The following is a 23,488-nucleotide window of genomic DNA, read 5'->3' as shown; positions in this document are numbered from 1 at the left end:
ACTGTGTACTGATGGGGGTTTACACTGCAGTCTACACTATTACACTGTGTACTGATGGGGGTTTACACTGCAGTCTGCACTATTACACTGTGTACTGATGGTGTTTTCGCTGCAGTCTACACTATTACACTGTGTACTTTTGGAGTTTGCACTGCAGTCTGCAGTATTATACCGATGGCAAACGTGACAATCTGTACTCAGGGCGTTTTGGCACTTTACAAAACTACAAACCATCTCACAACATAAAACGCCCGCCCCCTCGCTCAGTGTATAACCGCGCCCCCCCCCACCCCCCCACCCCGCACACAGAGGCTGCAGCTTTCATGTCGCAGAAATCACAAATGTATTAGGAAGTTAGTAAAAGACAGAGTTGCTGATAGTTTTAATAGTGTAAACGTACACACATGTATACTTTAATACTGTAACTATTGGTGAATAAGGCCAGTATTCAATCTGTGTTTCATTAAAATAGCCCTTTCCTCTCAGAGCAAGTGTAGGATGCGGAAGTGATTGTGCTGTAGTCCACACGATGAGGAAGCATTCCCAGGACTGACTGCACGATGAGGAAGTGATCCCGGGAGAGTCCGCAGGGTGGGGAAGTGATCCCGGGAGAGTTCGCAGGGTGGGGAAGTGATCCCGGGAGAGTCCGCAGGGTGGGGAAGTGAACGCGGGAGGGTCCGCTGGGTGGGGAAGTGATCCCGGGACAGTCCCCAGGGTGGGGAAGTGATCCCGGGAGAGTTCGCAGGGTGGGGAAGTGAACGCGGGAGGGTCCGCTGGGTGGGGAAGTGATCCCGGGACAGTCCCCAGGGTGGGGAAGTGATCCCGGGAGAGTCCGCAGGGTGGGGAAGTGATCCCGGGACAGTCCGCAGGGTGGGGAAGTGATCCCGGGACAGTCCGCAGGGTGGGGAAGTGATCCCGGGAGAGTTCGCAGGGTGGGGAAGTGATTGCGGGAGGATCCGCAGGGTGGGGAAGTGATCCCGGGAGAGTTCGCAGGGTGGGGAAGTGATCGCGGGAGGGTCCGCAGGGTGGGGAAGTGATCCCGGGAGAGTTCGCAGGGTGGGGAAGTGATCCCGGGAGGGTCCGCGGGGGGGGGGGGGGGGGGGAAGTGAACGCGGGAGGGTCCGCAGGGTGGGGAAGTGATCCCGGGAGAGTTCGCAGGGTGGGGAAGTGATTGCGGGAGGGTCCGCAGGGTGGGGAAGTGAACGCGGGAGAGTTCGCAGGGTGGGGAAGTGATCGCGGGAGGGTCCGCAGGGTGGGGAAGTGATCCCGGGAGAGTTCGCAGGGTGGGGAAGTGATCCCGGGAGGGTCCGCGGGGGGGGGGGGGGGGGAAGTGAACGCGGGAGGGTCCGCAGGGTGGGGAAGTGAACGCGGGAGAGTTCGCAGGGTGGGGAAGTGATCCCGGGAGGGTTCGCAGGGTGGGGAAGTGATCGCGGGAGGGTCCGCAGGGTGGGGAAGTGATCGCGGGAGGGTTCGCAGGGTGGGGAAGTGATCCCGGGAGGGTTCGCAGGGTGGGGAAGTGATCGCGGGAGGGTCCGCAGGGTGGGGAAGTGATCGCGGGAGGGTTCGCAGGGTGGGGAAGTGATCCCGGGAGAGTTCGCAGGGTGGGGAAGTGATCCCGGGAGGGTCCGCGGGGGGGGGGGGGGGAAGTGAACGCGGGAGGGTCCGCAGGGTGGGGAAGTGAACGCGGGAGAGTTCGCAGGGTGGGGAAGTGATCCCGGGAGGTCGGAATCCGATTGGGAATGTGATGAGAATCTGATGGGAATGTGATGAGTATCTGATGTAGATTCTCATCTTCAGGTTAACAGTCGAGCAGTTGGTCTCAGGCCACATGTGGTAATCTAGCAAATTGGTTAACAGTCTATTGAAGTGCAAACTGCATGAATCTGAGAATAACAATGAGCAGAGGAACATTAACTAAATCAGTTCAGTTCTCCACATGGATTCAAGAGATGCCCCAAGGGTCGGAAGAATGCGGTCCCTGAAAAAGGTTTCAGCAAAAACCTACAGCCCTTAACCTCCATTACATGGAAGTGAATAAAATATTTTGGTGAAGATCCAGAGCTCCAACACCCTCGGGATTCGGAGCTCTGATAGACTTTTATCTCTGCCGGCAGTCCTGCCTCTTCAGTTTTTCCTTTGCTGCCACTGAATGCTTTGATCAACGGATGTTACACCTGTAATCATTCTTGCCCATAGTCTGTGGTGCCAACGTGTGGGGGTGTGCGAGGGGGTGGGTCACTGTTCCACTGGTCATTCAGGAAAATGCTTGTGCCAGGGACTGAGTTGGGTATGAAAATTCTCTAAGACAAAGGTGAGGAGCTGGGTCGCCAGAAATGCCATTTTCTCTTGAGATGCTGCTTTTGCAGGATCTGATCCTCGCGTTGCCGTTCTTTCTGGGCACGGTAATAGCGATCCTCTGCCTTCAGGTACCACACTGCCGGCCAACGCCACTTCTCAAAGTGTTTCCGATTCTCTAGGAACACAACAAGCAGGCAGGAACTCAGGAGCAGTCTGAAAATGCATTGAACTGAATACTCAAACTATGCACATCCTGCTCTATGTGGGAACTCCCAGATACTTCTAATGTCCTGGATAACCATATGTGCAGCAAGTGTCGTCAGTTGAAGCAGCTTGAGCTCCAGGGTTTGGAACTTGAGCGGCAGCGGGTGACATTGCAGTTTAATCAAGAGGACGAGAGCTACGTGGATAGTACGTTTATAGATGTGGTCACCCCACAGTTTAAGAGAAGGCAGGGAGAGAGAGAATGGGTGCAAGGGAACATCAGTGGGAGTGCATTTTTGCAGTAGTGATCATAAGTCAGGTAGATTTAGCATTGTTCTGGAAAAGAACAAAGATAGACCAAGATTAAGGTTTTAAATTGGGGTAAGGACAATTTTACTAAGCTGAGAAGTGAACTGGAAATAGCCACTTGAAGGTAAATCACTGTCAGAGCAGTGGGAGGCATTCAAGGAAGAGACAGATGGTTCCCACAAGGAAAAAGGATGCGACTCCAAAATCTAGCCTTCTCCGCCCGCCCCCCCCGCCCCCCAGATGTCAAGGAGCAAACCAGAGTAGGATGAGACAAAAAAAAGCTTAGAAAACACTGTAGAAAGCCTGGAGGAATACAGAAAACGTAGGGGTGCAATTAAGCAAAGAGTGGCATGAAAAAATATTGGTAATTAAAATAAAGGAAAACCCAAAGATGTTTGCCGAAAATATCAATCTTGGAGAAATGGTTCACAGTGAGGATGATACCAATCAACTGCAACAGGACATTGATAAGCTGACAGAATGGAAAGACAAGATTTTTAATCTACAAAGGAGTCAAGGGTTAGGGTGGATGGCAGGAAAGAACAAAGAACAAAGAACAGTACAGCACAGGAACAGGCCATTCGGCCCTCCAAGCCTGCGCCGATCTTGATGCCTGCCTAAACTAAAACCTTCTGCACTTCCGGGGACCGTATCCCTCTATTCCCTTCCTATTCATATATTTGTCAAGATGCCTCTTAAACGTCGCTATCGTATCTGCTTCCACCACATCCCCCGGCAGCAAGTTCCAGGCACTCACCACCCTCTGTGTAAAGAACTTGCCTCGCACATCCCCTCCGAACTTTGCCCCTCGCACCTTAAACCTATGTACCCTAGTAACTGACTCTTTCACCCTGGGAAAAAGCTTCTGACTATCCACTCTGTCCATGCCGCTCATAACTTTGTAAACCTCTATCATGTCACCCCTCCACCTCCATCTTTCCAGTGAAAACAATCCAAGTTTTTCCAACCTCTCCTCATAGCTAATGCCCTCCAGACCAGGCAACATCCTGGTAAACCTCCTCTGTACCCTCTCCAAAGCCTCCACGTCCTTCTGGTAGTGTGGCAACCAGAATTGCACGCAATATTCTAAGCATGGCCCAACTAAGGGTCTGTACAGCTGCAACATGACTTGCCAATTTTTATACTCTATGCCCCGACCGATGAAGGCAAGCATGCCGAATGCCTTCTTGACTACCTTATCCACCTGCGTTGCCACTTTCAGTGACCTGCGGACCTGTACGCCCAGATCTCTCTGCCTGTCAATACTCCGAAGGGTTCTGCCATTTACTGTATACCTCCCACCTGCATTAGACCTTCCAAAATGCATTACCTCACATTTGTCCGGATTAAACTCCAGCTGCCATTTCTCCGCCCAAGTCTCCAACCGATCTATATCCTGCTGTATCCTCTGACAATCCTCATCATTATCCGCAACTCCACCAACCTTTGTGTCATCCGCAAACTTACTAATCAGACCAGCTACATTTTCCTCCAAATCATTTATATATACTACAAACAGCAAAGGTCCCAGCACTGATCCCTGCGGAACACCACTAGCCACATCCCTCCATTCAGAAAAACACCCATCCACTGTTACCCTCTGTCTTCTGTGACCGAGCCAGTTCTGTATCCATCTTGCCAGCTCACCTCTGACCCCGTGTGACTTCACCTTTTGCACCAGTCTGCCATGCTGGACCTTGTCAAAGGCTCTACTAAAGTCCATATAGACAACATCCACCGCCCTTCCCTCATCAATCATCTTCGTCACTTCCTCAAAAAACTCAATCAAATTAGTAAGATACGACCTCCCCTTCACAAAACCATGCTGTCTCTCACTAATAAGTTTGTTTGTTTCCAAATGGGAGACTATCTACACTCCCTTCCCTAGTCTCATCATCCACCAAGTCCTTCTCTTTGGTGAATACTGATGCAAAGTACTCATTTAGCACCTCGCCCATTTCCTCTGGCTCCACGCATAGATTCCCATCTCTGGCCTTGAGTGGGCCAACCCTTTCCCTGGTTACCCTCTTGCTCTTTATATATGTATAAAAAGCCTTGGGATTTTCCTTAATCCTGATGGCCAATGACTTTTCATGACCCCTTTTTGCCCTCCTAACTCCTTGCTTAAGTTCCTTCCTACTGTCTTTATATTCCTCAAGTGCTTCATCTGTTCCTAGCCTTCCAGCCCTTACAAATGCTTCCTTTTTCTTTTTGACGAGGCTCACAATATCCCGCTTTATCCAAGCTTCCCGAAACTTGCCAAACTTATCCTTCTTCCTCACAGAAACATGCTGGTCCTGGATTCTAATCAGCTGACGTTTGAAAGACTCCCACATGTCAGATGTTGATTTACCCTCAAACAGCTGCCCCCAATCTAAATTCTTCAGTTCCTGCCTAATATTGTTATAATTAGCCTTCCCCCAATTTAGCACCTTCACCCGAGGACTACTCTTATACTTATCCATAAGTCCCTTAAAACTTATGGAATTATGGTCACTGTTCCCAAAATGCTCCCCCACTGAAACTTCGACCACCTGGTCGGGCTCATTCCCCAATACCAGGTCCAGAATGGCCCCATCCCGAGTTGGACTATCTACATACTGTTTCAAGAAGCCCTCCGGGATGCTCCTCACAAATTTTGCTCCATCCAAGCCCCTAGCACTAAGTGAGTCCCAGTCAATATTGGGGAAGTTAAAATCACCCACCACCACAACCCTGTTACCTTTACATGAAAGAGGAGTTAAGGCTACAAACAGATCAGCCATGATCTTATTGAATGGCAGAGCAGGCTTGAGGGGCCGAGTGGCCTACTCCTACTCCTATTTCTTATGATCTTAAGTGGCAGATGGAATTTAATACCGACAGGTGTGAGGTGATGCATTTTGGCAGAAGGAATAGGGAGATGCAATATATACTTAATGATACAGTTCTAAAGAGTGTTCAGGAGCAGAGGGATCTGGGTGTGCATGTGCATCTATCTTTGAAGGTGGCAGGACATATTGAGAGTGTGGTTAGTAAAGCAGATGGGATCTTGGGCTTCATAAATAGAAGCATTGAGTACAAAAGCAGGGAAGTTATGCTGAACCTTTATAAAGCTCTGGTTAAGCCCCAACTGGAATATTGCATCCAGTTCTGGTCACCACATTTCAGGAAGGATGTGAGGGTCCTTGAGAGGGTGCAGAGGAGATTTATCAGAATGGTTCCAGGGATTAGGGATTTTATAGAGTCACAGAGCCGTACAGCATAGAAACAGGCCCTTCAGCCCACCGCGTCCATGCCGACCATAATGCCTATCTATACTAATCCCACCTGCTTGCATTAATTCCATATCCCTCTATGCCTTGCTCATTCAAGTACCTGTCCAGATGCCTCTTAAATGTTGCTACTGTTCCTGCCTCCACCACCTCCTCAGGCAGCTCATTTCAGATACCCACTATTCTTTGTGTGAAAAATTTACCCCTTTGATCCCCTTTAAACCTCCTCCCTCTCACCTTAAATCTATGCCCTCTAGTTTTACTCACCCCTACCATGGGAAACAGATTCTGGCTATCTACCCTATCTATGCCTCTCATAATTTTATATACCTCTATCATGTCCCCTCTCAGCCTCCTTCGATCCAGGGAAAACAGACCCAGCCGATCCAATCTCTCTTTATGACTCAAGCCCTCCAAACAAGGTTTGGTTGGAGAAGCTGGGGTTGTTCTCCCTGGAGCAAAGGAGATTGAGGGGAGATTTAATAGAAGTGTACAGGAGTACAACAGGTTTATATAAGTTATACAAAGAAAAGCTGTTCCCATTAGTTGATGGTACAAGGACTAGGGAACACTGATTGAAGGTTTTGGGCAAGAGATGCAGGGGAAGAACTTTTTTTACACAATGAGTGGTAATGACCCAGAACCTGCTGCCCACAAGGGAGGTGGAAGTAGAGATGATCAATGATTTCAAAAGGAAATTGGATGTGTACTTGAAGGAAATAAGCTTGCCGGGCTGGGGAAATCAAGCAAGAGAGTGGGACTAACTGGATTGCTCTACAGAGAGCCGGCATGGACTCAATGGGCCGAATGGCTTCCTCCACTGCCGTAATGACTGAGTCTAAAAAGAGCAACAGGATGACTAAGGAAACAGCAGAACCTATCCGAGACCAAATAGGTAGCTTATGTGTGGCGTCGCAAGATGTGGATATGGTTCTTAACGAATACTTTGCCTCTGTCTTCACAAAAGAGAGGGACGAAGCAGACATTATATTTAGGGAAAAGTGTGTAATATTGGATGGGATAAACGTATTGAAAGAGGAAATAGTAAGGGGTTTAGCATCTTTAAAAGTGGATAAATCGCCAGGCCTGGATGAATGCACCCCAGACTGTTATGGGAAACAAGGGAAGAAATAGCAGGAGCTCTGACCATCATTTTCCAATCCTCCCTGGCTTGGTGGTGAATGACTGGAGGATTGCTAACGTTGTATCATTGTTCAAACAGGGAGAAAGGAATAGACCGAGTAATTACAGGCCAGTCAGCCTATCCTCGGTGGTAGGAAAATTATTGGAAAAAATTCTGAGGGACAGGATAGATCATCATTTATCTAAATATTCATATAAACGCTGACCTAGCCAGCGATGTCCATAGCCCCTGTATGAATAGAAAAAAACTGAGGCACAGATTAATCAAAGACAGTCAGCATAGATTTGTTAAGGGAAGGTTGTGTCTGCACAATAAACGGGAGGATAGTGAGAGGGATAGAAGAAGTGAGAGACCTTGGAGTGAATGTCCACAGGTCCCTGACGGTGGCAGGACAGGTAGATAGAGTGGTGAAGAAGGCAAATGGAATACTTTCCTTTATTGGCCGAGGTATAGAATAAAAAAGCAGGGATGTGATGCTGGAACTGTATAAAACACTGGTTCGGCCACGGCTGGAGTATTGCGTACAGTTCTGGTCACCACATTACAGAAAGGACAGAATTGCTCTGGAGAGAGTACAGAGGAGATTTACAAGAATGTTGCCAGGGCTTGAAAGTTGCAGCTTATGAGGAAAGATTGGATAGGCTCGGGTTGTTTTCCTTAGAACAGGGGTGACTTAATTGAGGTGTACAAAATTGAGGGACCAAGATAGAGGAGACAGGAAGGACCTGTTTCCCCTAGCAGAGAGGTCAATTACCAGAGGGCACAGAGTTAAGGTGATTGGTAGAAGGATTAGAGGGGACATGAGGATAAACTTTTTCACCCAGAGGGTGGTGAGTGTCTGGAATTCACTGCCAGGAATGGTGGTGGAGGCAGAAACCTTCAACTCATTTAAAAGGTACCTGGACATGCACCTGAAGTGCTGAAACCGGCAAGGCTATGGACCAGGTGCTGGAAGGTGGGATTAGATTGGGAGGATAGTTTCTATTTTTTTTTCTTCTCGACCGGCATGGACATGATGGGCTGAATGGCTTCCTTTTGTGCCATAATTTTTCTATGGTTCTAACTCATTTAATTGAATTTTCTGAGGAGGTAACAAGGAGTATCAATGAGGGTAGTGCAGTTGATGTGGTCTGCATGGATTTTAGCAGGGAGGTTATATATGGAACTATATAACTCATTGATTAGGCCACAGCTGGAGTACTGCGTGCAGTTCTAGTCACTGTACTATCGGAAAAATATGATTACAGTACAGTGGGTACATAGGAGATTTATGAGGATGTTGCCAGGAATGGAGAATTTAGTTGAGCAAAGATTGGATAGGCTGGGGTTGTTTTATTTGGAACAGGGGAGGCTAACGGGAGATTTAATTGAGGTGTATAAAATTATGATGGGCCTAGGTAGAGTGGATTGGAAGGATCTATTCCCCTCAGCAGAGAGGTCAATAACTGAGTGGCATAGATTTCAATTAATTGGTGGAAGGATTAGAGGGGGGTTGAGACATATTTTCACCAGTAAATGGTGGAGGTCTGGAACTCACTGCCTGGAAGTGTGGTAGATGCAGAAACCTTCATCGCATTTAAAAAACACTTGGATATACACTTGAGGTGCTGTAACCTACAGGGCTAAGGACAAAGAGCTGGAAGGTGGCATTAGACTGAACCGCTCTTTTTTAGCCAACACGGACACAATGGGCCAAATGGCCTCCTTCTGTGCCGTTAATCTATGTTTCTGTATCTGCCACGTTTCTTTGCTAAGTGGGAAAGTGCCCTCATTCATTCAACATTCCAGCCCACAGGCACTGCAGATATTCCAGAGCATCGTAAATTCTGAAGCGTTGTAGATTGAAATGGAAACTTTCACTCATCAGGAAGAAAGGAGACAGAGCAAGAGGAAGAGAGGTGGACAGAGAGTGTGAGAGAGAGAGAGAGACTCAGCGAGAAAGAGAGAGAAAGAGAGACAGAGAGGTCCCTCATGGGAGACTTATCAAGAAAGCAAATGCACATGGGATACAAGGTAACTTGATAAGGTGGATTCAAAATTGGCTGAACTGTAGGAGACAGAGAGTGACGACAGACGGCTGTTTTAGTGACTGGAAGCCAGTGTCCAGTAGTGTACCATAGGGATCTGTGCTGGGTCCCCTATTGTTTGTCATTTATATAAACGACATAGATGACTATGTGGGGGGTAGGATCAGTAAGTTCGCGGATGACACAAAGATTGGCCGAGTGGTTAACAGTGAGGTTGAGTGAATTGGGTTACAGGAAGATATAGACAGGATGGTCAAATGGGCAGAAAAGTGGCAGATGGAATTTAACGCTGAAAAGTGTGAGGTGATACACTTTGGAAGGAGTAATGTGACACGGAAGTATTCAATGAATGGCCTGACACTGGGAAGTTCCGAGGAACAAAGGGACCTTGGCGTGTTTATCCATAGATCTCTGAAGGCAGAAGGGCAGGTTAATAGGGTGGTGAAAAAGGCATATGGGACACTTGCCTTTATCAATCGAGGCATAGATTACAAAAGCAGGGAGGTCATGTTGGAGTTGTATAGAACTTTGGTAAGACCACAGCTGGAGTACTGTGTGCAATTCTGGTCGCCACATTATAGGAAGGATGTGATTGCATTGGAGGGGTGCAGAGGCGATTCACCAGGATGTTGCCTGGGATGGAACATTTAAGCTGTGAAGAGAGGTTGGCTAGGCTTGGGTTGTTTTCACTGGAGCAGAGAAGACTGAGGGGTGACCTGATCGAGGTGTAAAAGATTATGAGGGGCATGGACAGGGTGGATAGGGAGCAGCTGTTCCCCTCAGTTGAAGGGTCAGTTACGAGGGGACACAAGTTTAAGGTGAGGGGCAGGAGGTTTAAGGGAGATTTGAGGAAGACCTTTTTTACCCAGAGGGTGGTGACGGTCTGGAATGCCCTGCCTGGGAGGGTGGTAGAGGCGGGTTGCCTCACATCCTTTAAAAAGTACCTGAATGAGCACTTGGCACGTCATAACATTCAAAGCTATGGGCCAAGTGCTGGCAAATGGGATTAGGTAGACAGGTCAGGTGTTTTAATGCATCGGTGCAGACTCGATGGGCCGAAGGGCCTCTTCTGCACTGTATTATTCTGTGATTCTGTGGCAGAGAGGGACAGTGGCAGAGATCGAGAGAACAACACAAATACAGATAGACAGAAAGAGAAAGACAGAAAGGGACAGTAACAAATAGACAGAGACAGAGAGAGGGAGAGACACAGAAGGAGAGAAACTGAGAAAGAGAGAGACTGCAAGAGAGACAGAAGGGCAGCGAGAGAGGGACAGCACTAGAGAACAAGAAGTTGCATTTATCTACAACAGTTAATGTAAAACTGTTGGTAATGGTGCTGGAAGGTCTGCAAGTGATGCTGGAGCTGTGTCAGGAGTGAAAAACCCAAGGCATGTTGTACCTGCAGACATGTGTCTCATCTCCTTTGGAAACTTGCGGCAGATGCTGTTGTAGTTGGTACAGATGTGATGGAGGCACCAATCAGCAAGCTGTTGAGCACTGTGCAACTAAAAGAAAAGGACATCAATGAAATGCTGCAACAGTGAAGGCAGCATACCACAGATCAGAGTCTAGACAGCAGAGATCAGACCAGACAGTACACAGTGGTGAGAATATCTGCCCCCTGGAGGTGACCTGCAGTTTCCAGAATCCTGACATTACCCCTTGAACTTTTTGCTTCTTTATTCATTCATGGGATGTGGCCGCACTGGCCAGGCCAGCATTTGTTACCCATCCTTAATTGTTCTTCAGAAGGTGGTGGTGAGCTGCCTTCTTGAACCGCTGCAGTCCATGTGAGGTAGGTACACCCACAGTGCTGTTAGGAAGAGAGTTCCAGGATTTTGACCCAGCGACAGTGAAGGAACGATGATATAGCTCCAAGTCAGAATGGTGTGTGGCTTGGAGAGGATTTATGAGGTGAGTTACTCACCACAGAATTCCGAGCCTCTGACCTGCTCTTGTAGCCACAGTATTTACGTGGCTGCTGCAGTAAAGTTTCTGGTCAATGGTAACCCCCAGGATGTTGATAGTGGGGGATTCAATGATCATAACGCCTTTGAATGTCAAGGGGAGATGGTTAGATTCTCTCTTGTTGGAAATGGTCATTGCCTGGCACTTGTGTGGCATGAATGTAACTTACCACTTATCAGCCCAAGCCTGGATATTGTCCAAGTCTTGCTGCATTTCTACACGGACTGCTTCAGTATCTGAGGAGTCGCAAATGGTGCTAAACATTGTGCAATCATCAGTGAACACCCCCAATTCTGACATTATTGAAGGAAGGTCATTGATGAAGCAGCTGGGGGAGGTGGTGGCGTACTGGTATTGTCACTGGACTAGTAACCCAGAGACCCAGGTATTGCTCTGGGGACATGGGTTTGAATCCCACCACAGCAGAATGTGGAATTTGAATTCACTAATAAATCTGGAATTTAAAGCTAGTCTAATGATGGCCATGAAACCATTGTCAATTGTTGTAAAAACCCATCTGGTTCACTAATGTTCTTTAGGGAAGGAAATCTGCTGTCCTTACCTGGTCTGGCCTACATGTGACTCCAGATCCACAGCCATGTGGTTAACTCTTACATGCCCTTCAAGGGCAATTAGGGATGGACAATAAATGCTGGCCTGGCCTGCGATGCCCACATCCCATGAAAGAATAATAAAATAAAAAAGCTGAGGATGGTTGGGTCTAGGACACTACCCTGAGGAACTCCTGCAGTGATGTCCTGGAGCTGAGATGATTAACCTCCAACAACCACAACCATCTTCCTTTGTGCTTGTTATGAGTCCAACCAGTGGAGAGTTTCCCCCCTGATTCCCACTGACTTCAATTTTGCTAGGGCTCCTTGATGCCATACTCGATCAAATGCTGCCTTGATGTTTCAGTTAATTAAGGAGAGCCAGCATGGATTTTTAAAAAAGCAGATCATGCTTGACTAACCTAATTGAATTTTTTGATGAAGTAACAGGGAAGGTTGGGCAACAAGATGGCAGATGCAGTATAATGTATGGAAGTGTGAAGTTGGTTGTAAGAATAGAAAAACAGAATATTTTTTAAAAGGTGTGAAACTTGTAAGTGTCCATGTTCAAAGAGACTTGGGTGTGCTTGTACAAGGAACACACAAAGTTAACATGCAGGCGCAACAAGAAATAAGGATGTTGGTCTTTATTGCAAGGGGATTGGAGTACAGGAATAAGGAAGCATTGCTACAACTGTACAGAGTTTTGGTGAGACCACTTCTGGAATACTGTGTGCAGTTCTGGTCTCCACATTTAAGAAAAGATATAAAAACAAGAAATGCTGGAATCACTCAGCAGGTCTGGCAGCATCTGTGGAAAGAGAAGCAGAGTTAACGTTTCGGGTCAGTGACCCTTCATCGGGTCACTTATCTTAAGAAAAGATATACTTGCATTGGAGGCAGTGCAGCAAAGGTCTCTGGATTGGTCCCTGGGATTAGGGTTGTCCCATGATGACGAGCTGAATAAATTGAGCCTATATTCTCTGGTGTTTAGAAGAATGAGAGGTAATCTCCTTGAAACATTCAAGATTCTAAAGGGGCTGGATAGGGTAGACACTGAGATTATTTCTGCTGGTCGGGGAATCTAAAATACGAGGGCACAGTTTCAGGATAAGGGGCCAATCATTTAGGACTGAGATGAGGAGAAATTACTTCACTCAAAGGGTTGTGAATCTTTGGAATTCTCTACCCCAGATGGTTGTGGATCCTCCATCATTGAATACATTTAAGGCTGGGATAGATAGATTTTTGTTCATGCAGGGAATCAAGGGATATGGGGAGTGGGTAGGAAAGTGGAATTGAAGCCCAAGATCAGCCATGATCGTATTGAATGGCGGAGCAGGCTCGATAGGCCGTATGGTCTACTCCAGCTCCTATTTCTTGTGTTCTTGTGATGAAGGGAAGGAAGTGGATGTTGTTTGTATGGATTTTAAGAAAGCGTTTGATAAAGTACCTGATAAAAGGCTGGTGAATAAAATTGAGGCTCATGGAATATGAGGGTCAGTGTCCAAATGAACAAAAAAGGGTCTTAAGAACAGAAAACAGCGAGTTGTGATAAATGATTGTTTTTCAGCCTGGAGGATGGGAGCCAGTGTGTTCCCAAGAGCCAGTGCTAGGACCACTGCTTTTATGCTATATATAAATGACCTGGAATGCAGACTAGAATCTCAAACTTTGCCGATGGGACCTAACTTGGAGGAGTGGTAAGCAATAAGGATGATACAAACTGAGTGAGTGAGGGGGGATCTCATAGAAACCTATAACATTCTAACAGGACTTGACAGGGTAGATGCAGGAAGGATGTTCACGATGGTGGGGGAGTCCAGAACCAAGGGACATAGTCTAAGGATACAGGGTAAACCTTTCAGGACTGAGATGAGGAGAAATTTCTTCACCCAGAGAGTGGTGAGCCTGTGGAATTTGCTACCACAGAAAGCAGTTGAGGCCAAAAGATTGTATGTTTTCAAAAAGGAATTAGATATAGCTCTTGGGTCTAAAGGGATCAAAGGATGTGGGGTGAAAGCGAGAACAGGTGACTGAGTTGGATGATCAGCCATGATCATAATGAATGGCGGAGCAGGCTCGAAGGGCCAAATGGCCTACTCCTGCTCCTATTTTCTGTGTTTCTGTTTCTAAAATGCCTGCAACAGGAAACTGCCCATCCCAATCTCCTTCTGAAATTATTGGTTGTCACCATTTCCACCACCCTCGTGGGCAGTGAGTTCCAGGGCATTACCACTCGCCGCATAAAAAACTTTGTCCTCATATTCTCCCGGCAGCTCTTTTGTCCCCAGGCTTCAACCATGGAGCATCCACAACCCACTGGGGTAGAGAATTAGTTAATGGGAACAGTTTATCCATATCGAACCAATCTCAACCTGTCATAGAAATACAGAATATAGGAGCAGGAGTAGGCCATTCGGTCCTTCAGGCTTGCTCTGCTATTCAAAAAAGATCATGGCTGATTGTCTAATTCAGTACCCTGTTCCCGCTTTCTCCCCATATCCCTTGATCCCTTTGGCATTAAGAAATATATCTATCTCCTTCTTGAATATATTTAATGACTTGGCCTCCACTGCCTTCTGCGGTAGAGAATTCCACAGGTTCACCACCCTCTGAGTGAACAAATTTCTCCTCATCTTGGTTCTAAATGGTATACCCCTGTATCCTGAGACTGTGACCCCTGGTTCTGGTCTTCCCAGCCATCGGGAACATCCTCCCTGCATCTAGCCTGTCTAGTCCTGTTACAATTTTACAGGTTTCTATGAGATCCCCTCTCATTCTTCTAAACTCTTGTGAATATAGGCCTAGTCGACCCCAGTCTCTCCTCATACGTCAATCCTGCCATCCCAGGAATCAGCCTAGTAAACCTTCTTTGCACTCCCTCCATGGCAAGAACATCCTTCCTCAGATAAGCAGTCCAAAACTGCACACAATAGTCCAGATGTGGTCTCACCATGGCCCTGTATAACTGCAGTAAGACATCCTTGTTCCTGTACTCAAATCCTCTTGCAATGAAGGCCAACATACCAATCGCCTTCCTAATTGCTGCACCTGAATGCTTGCTTTCAGCGACTGGTGCACAAGGACACCCAGGTCTCGCTGCACCTCCCCCTTTCCCAATCTATCACAGTTCAGATAATAATCTGCCTTTCTGTTTTTGCCACCAAAGTGGATAACCTCACATTTATCCACATTATACTGCATCTTCCATGTATTTGCCCACTCACTCAACCTGTCCAAATCACACTGGAGCTTCTCTGCGTCCTCCTCACAGCTCACACTCCCACCCAGCTTTGTGTCATCTGCAAACTTGGATATATTACATTTAATTCCCTCATCTATATCATTACCCTGAGGCACAGTGTGGCTTTCGTGCAGAGAGATCGACCATTGACATGCTGTTCTCCCTTCGTCAGATACAGGAGAAATGCCGTGAACAACAGATGCCCCTCTACATTGCTTTCATTGATCTCACCAAAGCCTTTGACCTCGTCAGCAGACATGGTCTCTTCAGACTACTAGAAAAGATTGGATATCCACCAAAGCTACTAAGTATCATCACCTCATTCCATGACAATATGAAAGGCACAATTCAACATGGTGGCTCCTCATCAGAGCCCTTTCCTATCCTGAGTGGTGTGAAACAGGGCTGTGTTCTCGCACCCACACTTTTTGGGATTTTCTTCTCCCTGCTGCTTTCACATGCGTTCAAATCCTCTGAAGAAGGAATTTTCCTCCACACAAGATCAGGGGGCGCGTTGTTCAACCTTGCCCGTCTAAGAGCGAAGTCCAAAGTACGGAAAGTCCTCATCAGAGAACTCCTCTTTGCTGACGATGCTGCTTTAACATCTCACACTGAAGAGTGTCTGCAGAGTCTCATCGACAGGTTTGCGTCTGCCTGCAATGAATTTGGCCTAACCATCAGCCTCAAGAAAACGAACATCATGGGGCAGGACGTCAGAAATGCTCCATCCATCAATATTGGCGACCACGCTCTGGAAGTGGTTCAAGAGTTCACCTACCTAGGCTCAACTATCACCAGTAACCTGTCTCTAGATGCAGAAATCAACAAGCGCATGGGTAAGGCTTCCACTGCTATGTCCAGACTGGCCAAGAGAGTGTGGGAAAATGGCGCACTGACACGGAACACAAAAGTCCGAGTGTATCAGGCCTGTGTCCTCAGTACCTTGCTCTACGGCAGCGAGGCCTGGACAACGTATGCCAGCCAAGAGCGACGTCTCAATTCATTCCATCTTCGCTGCCTTCGGAGAATACTTGGCATCAGGTGGCAGGACTATATCTCCAACACAGAAGTCCTTGAAGCGGCCAACACCCCCAGCTTATACACACTACTGAGTCAGCGGCGCTTGAGATGGCTTGGCCATGTGAGCCGCATGGAAGATGGCAGGATCCCCAAAGACACATTGTACAGCGAGCTCGCCACTGGTATCAGACCCACCGGCCGTCCATGTCTCCGCTATAAAGACGTCTGCAAACGCGACATGAAATCGTGTGACATTGATCACAAGTCGTGGGAGTCAGTTGCCAGCATTCGCCAGAGCTGGCGGGCAGCCATAAAGACAGGGCTAAATTGTGGCGAGTCGAAGAGACTTAGTAGTTGGCAGGAAAAAAGACAGAGGCGCAAGGGGAGAGCCAACTGTGCAAAAGCCCCGACAAACACATTTCTCTGCAGCACCTGTGGAAGAGCCTGTCACTCCAGAATTGGCCTTTATAGCCACTCCAGGCGCTGCTTCACAAACCACTGACCACCTCCAGGCGCTTATCCATTGTCTCTCGAGATAAGGAGGCCCAAAAGAAAGAAATATCATTAATATATATTGTGAGTAGCTGGGGTCCTAGCACTAATCCCTGCGGTACCCCACTAGTCACTGCCTGCCACTCGGAAAAAGACCCTTTATTCCTACTCTTTGTTTCCTGTCTGCCAACCAGTTGTCTATCCATGTCAGTACCTTACCCCCAATCCCATGTGCTTTAACTTTGCAAGCGAATCTCATGTGCGACCTTATCAAAAGCCTTTTGAAAGTCCAAATACACCACATCCACTGGTTCTCCCTTATCTATTCTACTAGTTACATCCTCAAAAAATTCCAGTAGATTTGTCAAGCATGATTTCCCTTTTGTAAAATCATGTTGACTTTGTCCGATCCTGTCACTGTTTTCCAAGTGCTCTGCTATTACATCTTTTATAGTAGACTCGAGCATTTTTCCCACTGCTGATGTCAGGCTAACCGGTCGAGAATTCCCTGTATTCTCTCTACCTCCTTTTTTAAATAGTGCGGTTACATTAGCTACCCTCAAATCTGTGGTGCACCACTGGTCACAGGCCTCCACTCGTAAAAACAACACTTGACATCAGCCTCTGTCTTCTGCCACTAAGCCAATTTTGGATCCAATTCGCCAAATTGCCCTGGATCCCATGGGTTCTTACCTTCTTAAACAATCTCCCATACGGGACCTTATCAAAAGCCTTACTGAAGTCCATGTAGACTACATCAACTGCTTTACCCTCATCTACACATCAAGTCACTGCCTCGAAAAGTTCAATCAAGTTAGTCAGACACAATCTCCCCCTGACAAAGCCATGCTGACTATCCCTGATTAATCCCTGCCTCTCCAAGTGGGCATTAATCCTGTCCCTCAGAATTTTTTCCAATAGTTTGCCTACCACTGATGTTAGACTCTGGCCTATAATTACCTGGTTTATCCCGGCTACCCTTCTTGAATAATGGTACTATGTTCGCAGTCCTCCAGTCCTCTGGTACCTCTCCTGTGGCCAGAGAGGATTTGAAAATTTGTGTCAGAGCCCCTGCTATCTCCTCCCTTGCCTCACATAACAGCCTGGGATATATCTCATCTGGGCCTGGGGACTTATCCACTTTTAAGCCCACTAAAACCGCTATTACCTCCTCCCTTTCAATGCAAATATGTTCAAGTATATCACAATCCCCCTCCCTGATCTCTACACCTACATCATCCTTCTCCATAGTGAACACCGATGAAAAGTAATCATTTAAAACATCACCTATGTCTTCCTGCTCCACACACACATTGCCACTTTGGTCCCTAATGGTCCCTACTCTTTCTCTGGTTATTCCCTTGCTCTTATTATACTTATAAAATGCCTTGGGATTTTCCTTTATCTTGCCCACCAATCAGAGTTATACAGCACAGAAACAGGCCCTTTGGCCCATCGTGTCTGTGCCGGCCATCAATAACCTAACTAATCTAATCCCATTTTCCAACACTTGGCCCGTAGCCTTGTATGCTATAGCGTTTCAAGTGCACATCTAAATACTTCTTAAATGTTGTGAGGGTTCCTGCCTCTACCACCCCTTCAGGCAGTGCGTTCCAGATTCCAACCACCCTCTGAGTTAAAATCTTTTTCCTCAAATCCCCTCTAAACCTCCTGCCCCTTACCTTCAATCTATGCCCCCTGGTTATTGACCCCTCCGCTAAGGGAAAAAGTTTCTTCCTTTCTAACCTATCAATGCCCCTCATAATTTTGTACACCTCAATCATGTCCCCCATCAGCCTTCTCTGCTCTAAGGAAAACAACACCTTTTCAGTCTCTCTTCATAGCTGAAATGTTCCAGCCCAGGCAACATCCTTCCTATAGTGTGGTGCCAGAACTGTACACAGTACTCCAGCTGTGGCCCAACTAGCGTTTTATACAGCTTCGTCATAACCTCCCTGCTCTTATATTCTATGCCTTGGCTAATAAAGGCAAGTATCCCATAGGCCTTCTTCACCACCTTATCTACCTGTGCTGCTGCCTTCAGTGATCTATGGACAAGTAGGCATAGGTCCCTCTTACCCTCTGAACTTCTTAGCCTCCTACCATCCATTGTATATTCCCTTGCCTTGTTAGTCCTCCCAAAATGCATCACCTCAGACTTCTCAGGATTAAATTCCATTTGCCACTGCTCTGCCCATCTTATCAACCCATAGTCATAGTCCTAACACTGTGATATATCCCACACCCCTCACTGTAACACTCTAATATAGAGTCATACAGCATAGAAACAGGCCCTTCGGCCCACCGTGTCCATGCCTATCTATACTAATCCCACCTGCCTGCATTAATTCCATATCCCTCTATGCCTTGCTCATTCAAGTACCTGTCCAGATGCCTCTTAAACGTCGCTACTGTTCCTGCCTCCACCACCTCCTCAGGCTGCTCATTCCAGATACCCACTATTCTTTGTGTGAAAAATTTACCCCTTTGATCCCCTTTAAACCTCCTCCCTCTCACCTTAAATCTATGCCCTCTAGTTTTAGTCACCCCTACCATGGGAAACAGACTCTGGCTATCTACCCTATCTATGCCTCTCATAATTATATATACCTCTATCATGTCCCCTCTAAGCCTCCTTCGCTCCAGGGAAAACAGACCCAGCCTATCCAATCTCTCTTTATAACTCAAGCCCTCCAAACCAGGCAACATCCTTGTGAATCTTTTCTGCACCCTCTCTAGCTTAATCACATCTTTCCTGTAGTGCGGCGACCAGAACTGCACACAGTACTCCAAATGCAGCCTAACCAACGTTATGTACAACTGTAACATGACGTGCCAACTCTTGTACTCAATGCCTCGGCCGATGAAGGCAAGCATGCCATACGCTATGTACTTGCACGCCAAGGTCTCTCTGCTCAACAATCCCCAGGGCCCTGCCATTCACTGTTTATGTCCTGCCCTGGTTTAACTTCCCAAAATGCATCACTTCACACTTGTCTGTGTTAAATTCCATTTGTCACTCCCTTGCCCACATTCCCAGTTGATCTATTTCCTGTTGTAACCTGAGACAACCTTCTTCACTGTCCACTAGACCACCAATTTTGGTGTCATCTGCCATCTTACTAATCATGCCCCTTACATTCACATCCAAGTCATTAATATATATGGCAAACAACAGAGGGCCCAGCACCGATCCCTACGGCACACCACTGGTCACTGGCCTCCAATCTGAAAAATAACCCTCCCCTACCACCCTCTGCCTCCTATCACCGAGCCAATTTTGTATCCAATTTGCCAGCTCACCCTGGATCCCATGTGTTCGAACCTTCTGGACCAGCCTACCATGCGGGACCTTGTCAAAGGTCTTGCTAAAGTCCATGTAAACAACGTCCATTGCCCTGCCCTCATCAATCCTCTTGGTCACCTCCTCGAAAAACTCAAACCAAATTTGTGAGACATGATTTCCCACGCACAAAGCCATGCTGACTATCCCTAATCAGACCTTGCCTTTCCAGATGCATATAAATCCTGTCTCTCAGAATCCCTTCCAATAACTTTCCCACCACTGATGTCAGGCTCACCAGCCTGTAGTTCCCTGGCTTATCCCTGCTGCCCTTCTTAAATAAAGGCACAACATTAGTTATCCTCCAGTCTTCTGGTACCTCACCTGTGGCTAACGATGATACAAAAATCTCTGCCAGGGCCCCAGCAATCTCCTCCCTTGCTTCCAATAGCATCCTAGGATACACCTGGTCAGGCCCTGGGGATTTATCCACCTTAATGCGCTTCAAAACCTCCAACACCTCCTCCTTTGTAATGTTGATATGCTCCAGGATATCGGTGTTCCCTCCCTTGAACTCACTAGCTTCCATGACCTTCTCCACGGTAAATACGGATGAGAAATATTCATTTAAGACCTCGCCCATTTCCCGTGGCTCCACACATAGATTACCACACTGATCCTTAAGGGGACCTACTCTCTCCCTAGCTACCCTTTTACTCTTAATATACTTATAGAATCTTTTAGGATTCTCCTTTATCTTATCTGCCAGGGAAATCTCATGGCCCCTTTTCGCCCTCCTAATTTCCTTTTAGGAACATCATGGGACAGGACGTCAGAAATGCTCCATCCATCAATATCAGCGACCACGCTCTGGAAGTGTTTCAAGAGTTCACCTACCTAGGCTCAACTATCACCAGTAACCTGTCTCTCGATCAAGAAATCAACAAGCGCATGGGAAAGGCTTCCACTGCTATGTCCAGACTGGCCAAGAGGGTGTGAGAAAATAGCGCACTGACACGGAACACAAAAGTCTGAGTGTATCAAGCCTGTGTCCTCAGTATCTTGCTCTACGGCAGCGAGGCCTGAACAACGTATGTCAGCCAAGAGCGACGTCTCAACTCATTCCATTTTCGCTGCCTCTGGAGAATCCTTGGCATCAGGTGGCAGGACTGTATCTCCAATGCAGAAGTCCACAAGGCAGCCAACATCCCCAGCATATACACCCGACTGAGCCAGCGGCGTTTGAGATGGCTTGGCCATGTGAGCCGCATGGAAGATGGTAGGATCCCCAAGGACGCATTGTACAGCGAGCTCGCCACTGGTATCAGATCCACCGGCCATCCATGTCTCCGCTTTAAAGACGTCTGCAAACACGACATGAAGTCCTGTGACATTGACCACAAGTCGTAGGAGTCAGTTGCCAGTGATCGCCAGAGCTGGCGGGCAGTCATAAAGGCGGGGCTAAAGAGTGGCGAGTCGAAGAGACTTAGCAGTTGGCAGGAAAAAAGACAGAAGCACAAGGAGAGAGCCAACTGTGTAACAGCCCCAACAAACAAATTTATCTGCAGTGCCTGTGGAAGAGTCTGTCACACTAGAATTGGCCTTTATAGCCACTCCAGACGCTGCTCCACAAACCACTGACCACCTCCAGGCGCTTACCCATTGTCTCAAGACAAGGAGGTCAAAGAAGAAGACGACGACAAGGGAATGTAAACCAAGTTTATACAGCCCTGTCCTCCTAATATAACCCAATATCAGTCCAAGTATCATTCTGTTAAATCTGTGATGCACGGACTCGAAGGCCTGAGGGGCAGTGCCCACAACTGAACACAGTTAGTCCAGAAGGGGAGTTAACAGAGATCAGAACTGCTGCATTAAACTTTACTCCTTTGTCTTACACCTCTCACCCATTGCCCAACCACCAGGGCATTTAAATGTTGTTGCCGAGGTCTCGTATCCAGCTCAGGTGGGGTAATGGGGCCAGACTCAATGGGGCCAGACTCAATGGGGCCATGGTAATGGCAGCAATTTCAGGCAATGGCAACTGCCTTCCAGTTGAGCCATTCGTATTTTTACACTCTGACCTGTTGAATCACGCTCCGAGTGAAAAAGGCAGAGAGGGATAGGGACTCCTGACGATAATGGGAAGAGAATGGGTCCTGGATTGTGAGCACTGCCATGAGGCATATTTGGTGCCTAACCAATGGCTCAACTGGCAGGCAGTTGAATGGATAGAAGATTGGATGGCTGACAGAAAACAGAGAGTATGCATAAATGGGTCCCTTTCTGATTGACAGGATGTGACGAGTGCAGTCCCGCAGGGGTCTGTGCTGGGGCCTCAACATTTTACAATTTATATCAATGACTTAGATGAGGGGAGCGATGGCTTGGTGGCTAAATTTGCAGATGACACAAAGATAGCTAGGAAAATATGTTGTGAAGAGGACATAAGGAGGTTGCAGACAGATAGGTTGAGTGAGTGGGCAAAAATCTGTCAGATGGAGTATAATGTGGGAAAATGTGAAGTTGTTCACTTTGGCAGGAAGAATAAAAAAGCAGAGTATTACTTAACCAGAAACGACTGCAGAATTCCGAGGTGCAGAGGGATCTAGGTGTTCTCGTGCACGAGTCACAAAAAGTTAGTATACAGGTACAGCATGTAATAAAGGCGGCTAATGGAATGCTATCCTTTAATATGAGAAGAATTGAAAATAAAAGTAAAGATGTTATGCTTCAGTTATACAGGGTATTGGTGAGACCACATATTGAATACTGTGTGCAGTTTTGGTCTCCTTATTTAAGGAAGGATGTGAATGCGTTGGAGGCAGTTCAGAAGAGGTTTAGAACATAGAACATAGAACATAGAACATACAGCACAGAACAGGCCCTTCGGCCCACAATGTTGTGCCGATCCTTTGTCCTCTGTCAAGGACAATTTAATCTATACCCCATCATTCTCCTTTATCCATATACCTATCCAAAAGCCTTTTGAAAGTCCCTAAAGTTTCTGACTCAACAACTTCCCCGGGCAAGGCATTCCATGCCTCGACCACTCTCTGGGTAAAGAACCTTCCCCTGACATCCCCCTTATATCTCCCACCCTTCACCTTAAATTTATGACCCCTTGTAACGCTTTGCTCCACCCGGGGAAAAAGTTTCTGACTGTCTACCCTATCTATTCCCCTGATCATCTTATAAACCTCTATCATGTCACCCCTCATCCTTCTCCTTTCTAATGAGAAGAGGCCTAGAATGTTCAGCCTTTCCTCGTAAGACTTATTCTCCATTCCAGGCAACATCCTGGTAAATCTCCTCTGCACCCTCTCCAAGGCTTCCACATCCTTCCTAAAATGAGGCGACCAGAACTGCACACAGTACTCCAAATGAGGCCTTACCAAGGTCCTGTACAGCTGCATCATCACCTCACGGCTCTTAAATTCAATCCCTCTGCTAATGAACGCTAACACCCCATATGCCTTCTTCACAGCCCTATCCACTTGAGTTGCAACTTTCAATGATCTATGCACATAGACCCCAAGGTCTCTCTGCTCCTCCACATGCCCAAGAACCCTACCGTTAACCCAGTATTTTGCATTCATGTTTGTCCTTCCAAAATGGACGACCTCACACTTTTCAGGGTTAAACTCCATCTGCCACTTTTCAGCCCAGCACTGCAACCTATCCAAGT

General features: G+C 47.2%; 1 protein-coding gene across 14 annotated transcripts in view; it reads right to left on the bottom strand.

Moving 5' to 3' along the window:
- Positions 1 to 358: 358 nt before the first annotated feature.
- The window catches only part of LOC137363866 (rho-related BTB domain-containing protein 2-like), a 414,041-nt gene continuing 390,911 nt past the window's right edge, over positions 359 to 23,488 (bottom strand). For 8 of the 14 annotated variants that reach the window (XM_068027413.1, XM_068027570.1, XM_068027536.1 and 5 more), the window contains 2 exons: positions 10,639 to 10,744; positions 359 to 2,473 (listed from right to left, as the gene is read on the bottom strand). In XM_068027413.1, the coding sequence (XP_067883514.1) occupies positions 2,301 to 2,473; positions 10,639 to 10,744 (279 nt within the window). In that variant the 3' untranslated portion in view covers positions 359 to 2,300. Of the gene's footprint in view, positions 2,474 to 10,638; positions 10,745 to 12,416; positions 12,570 to 23,488 lie in introns of those variants that run through there. The other 6 variants (XM_068027776.1, XM_068027667.1, XM_068027915.1 and 3 more) reach the window with 6 other exon arrangements.

The sequence above is a fragment of the Heterodontus francisci genome, chromosome 1 (assembly GCF_036365525.1).
Source record: "Heterodontus francisci isolate sHetFra1 chromosome 1, sHetFra1.hap1, whole genome shotgun sequence".
Taxonomy (NCBI): Eukaryota; Metazoa; Chordata; class Chondrichthyes; order Heterodontiformes; family Heterodontidae; genus Heterodontus; species Heterodontus francisci.
Note: the sequence above shows the minus strand (reverse complement) of the source record. Positions and strands in the feature narration are given on the sequence as shown.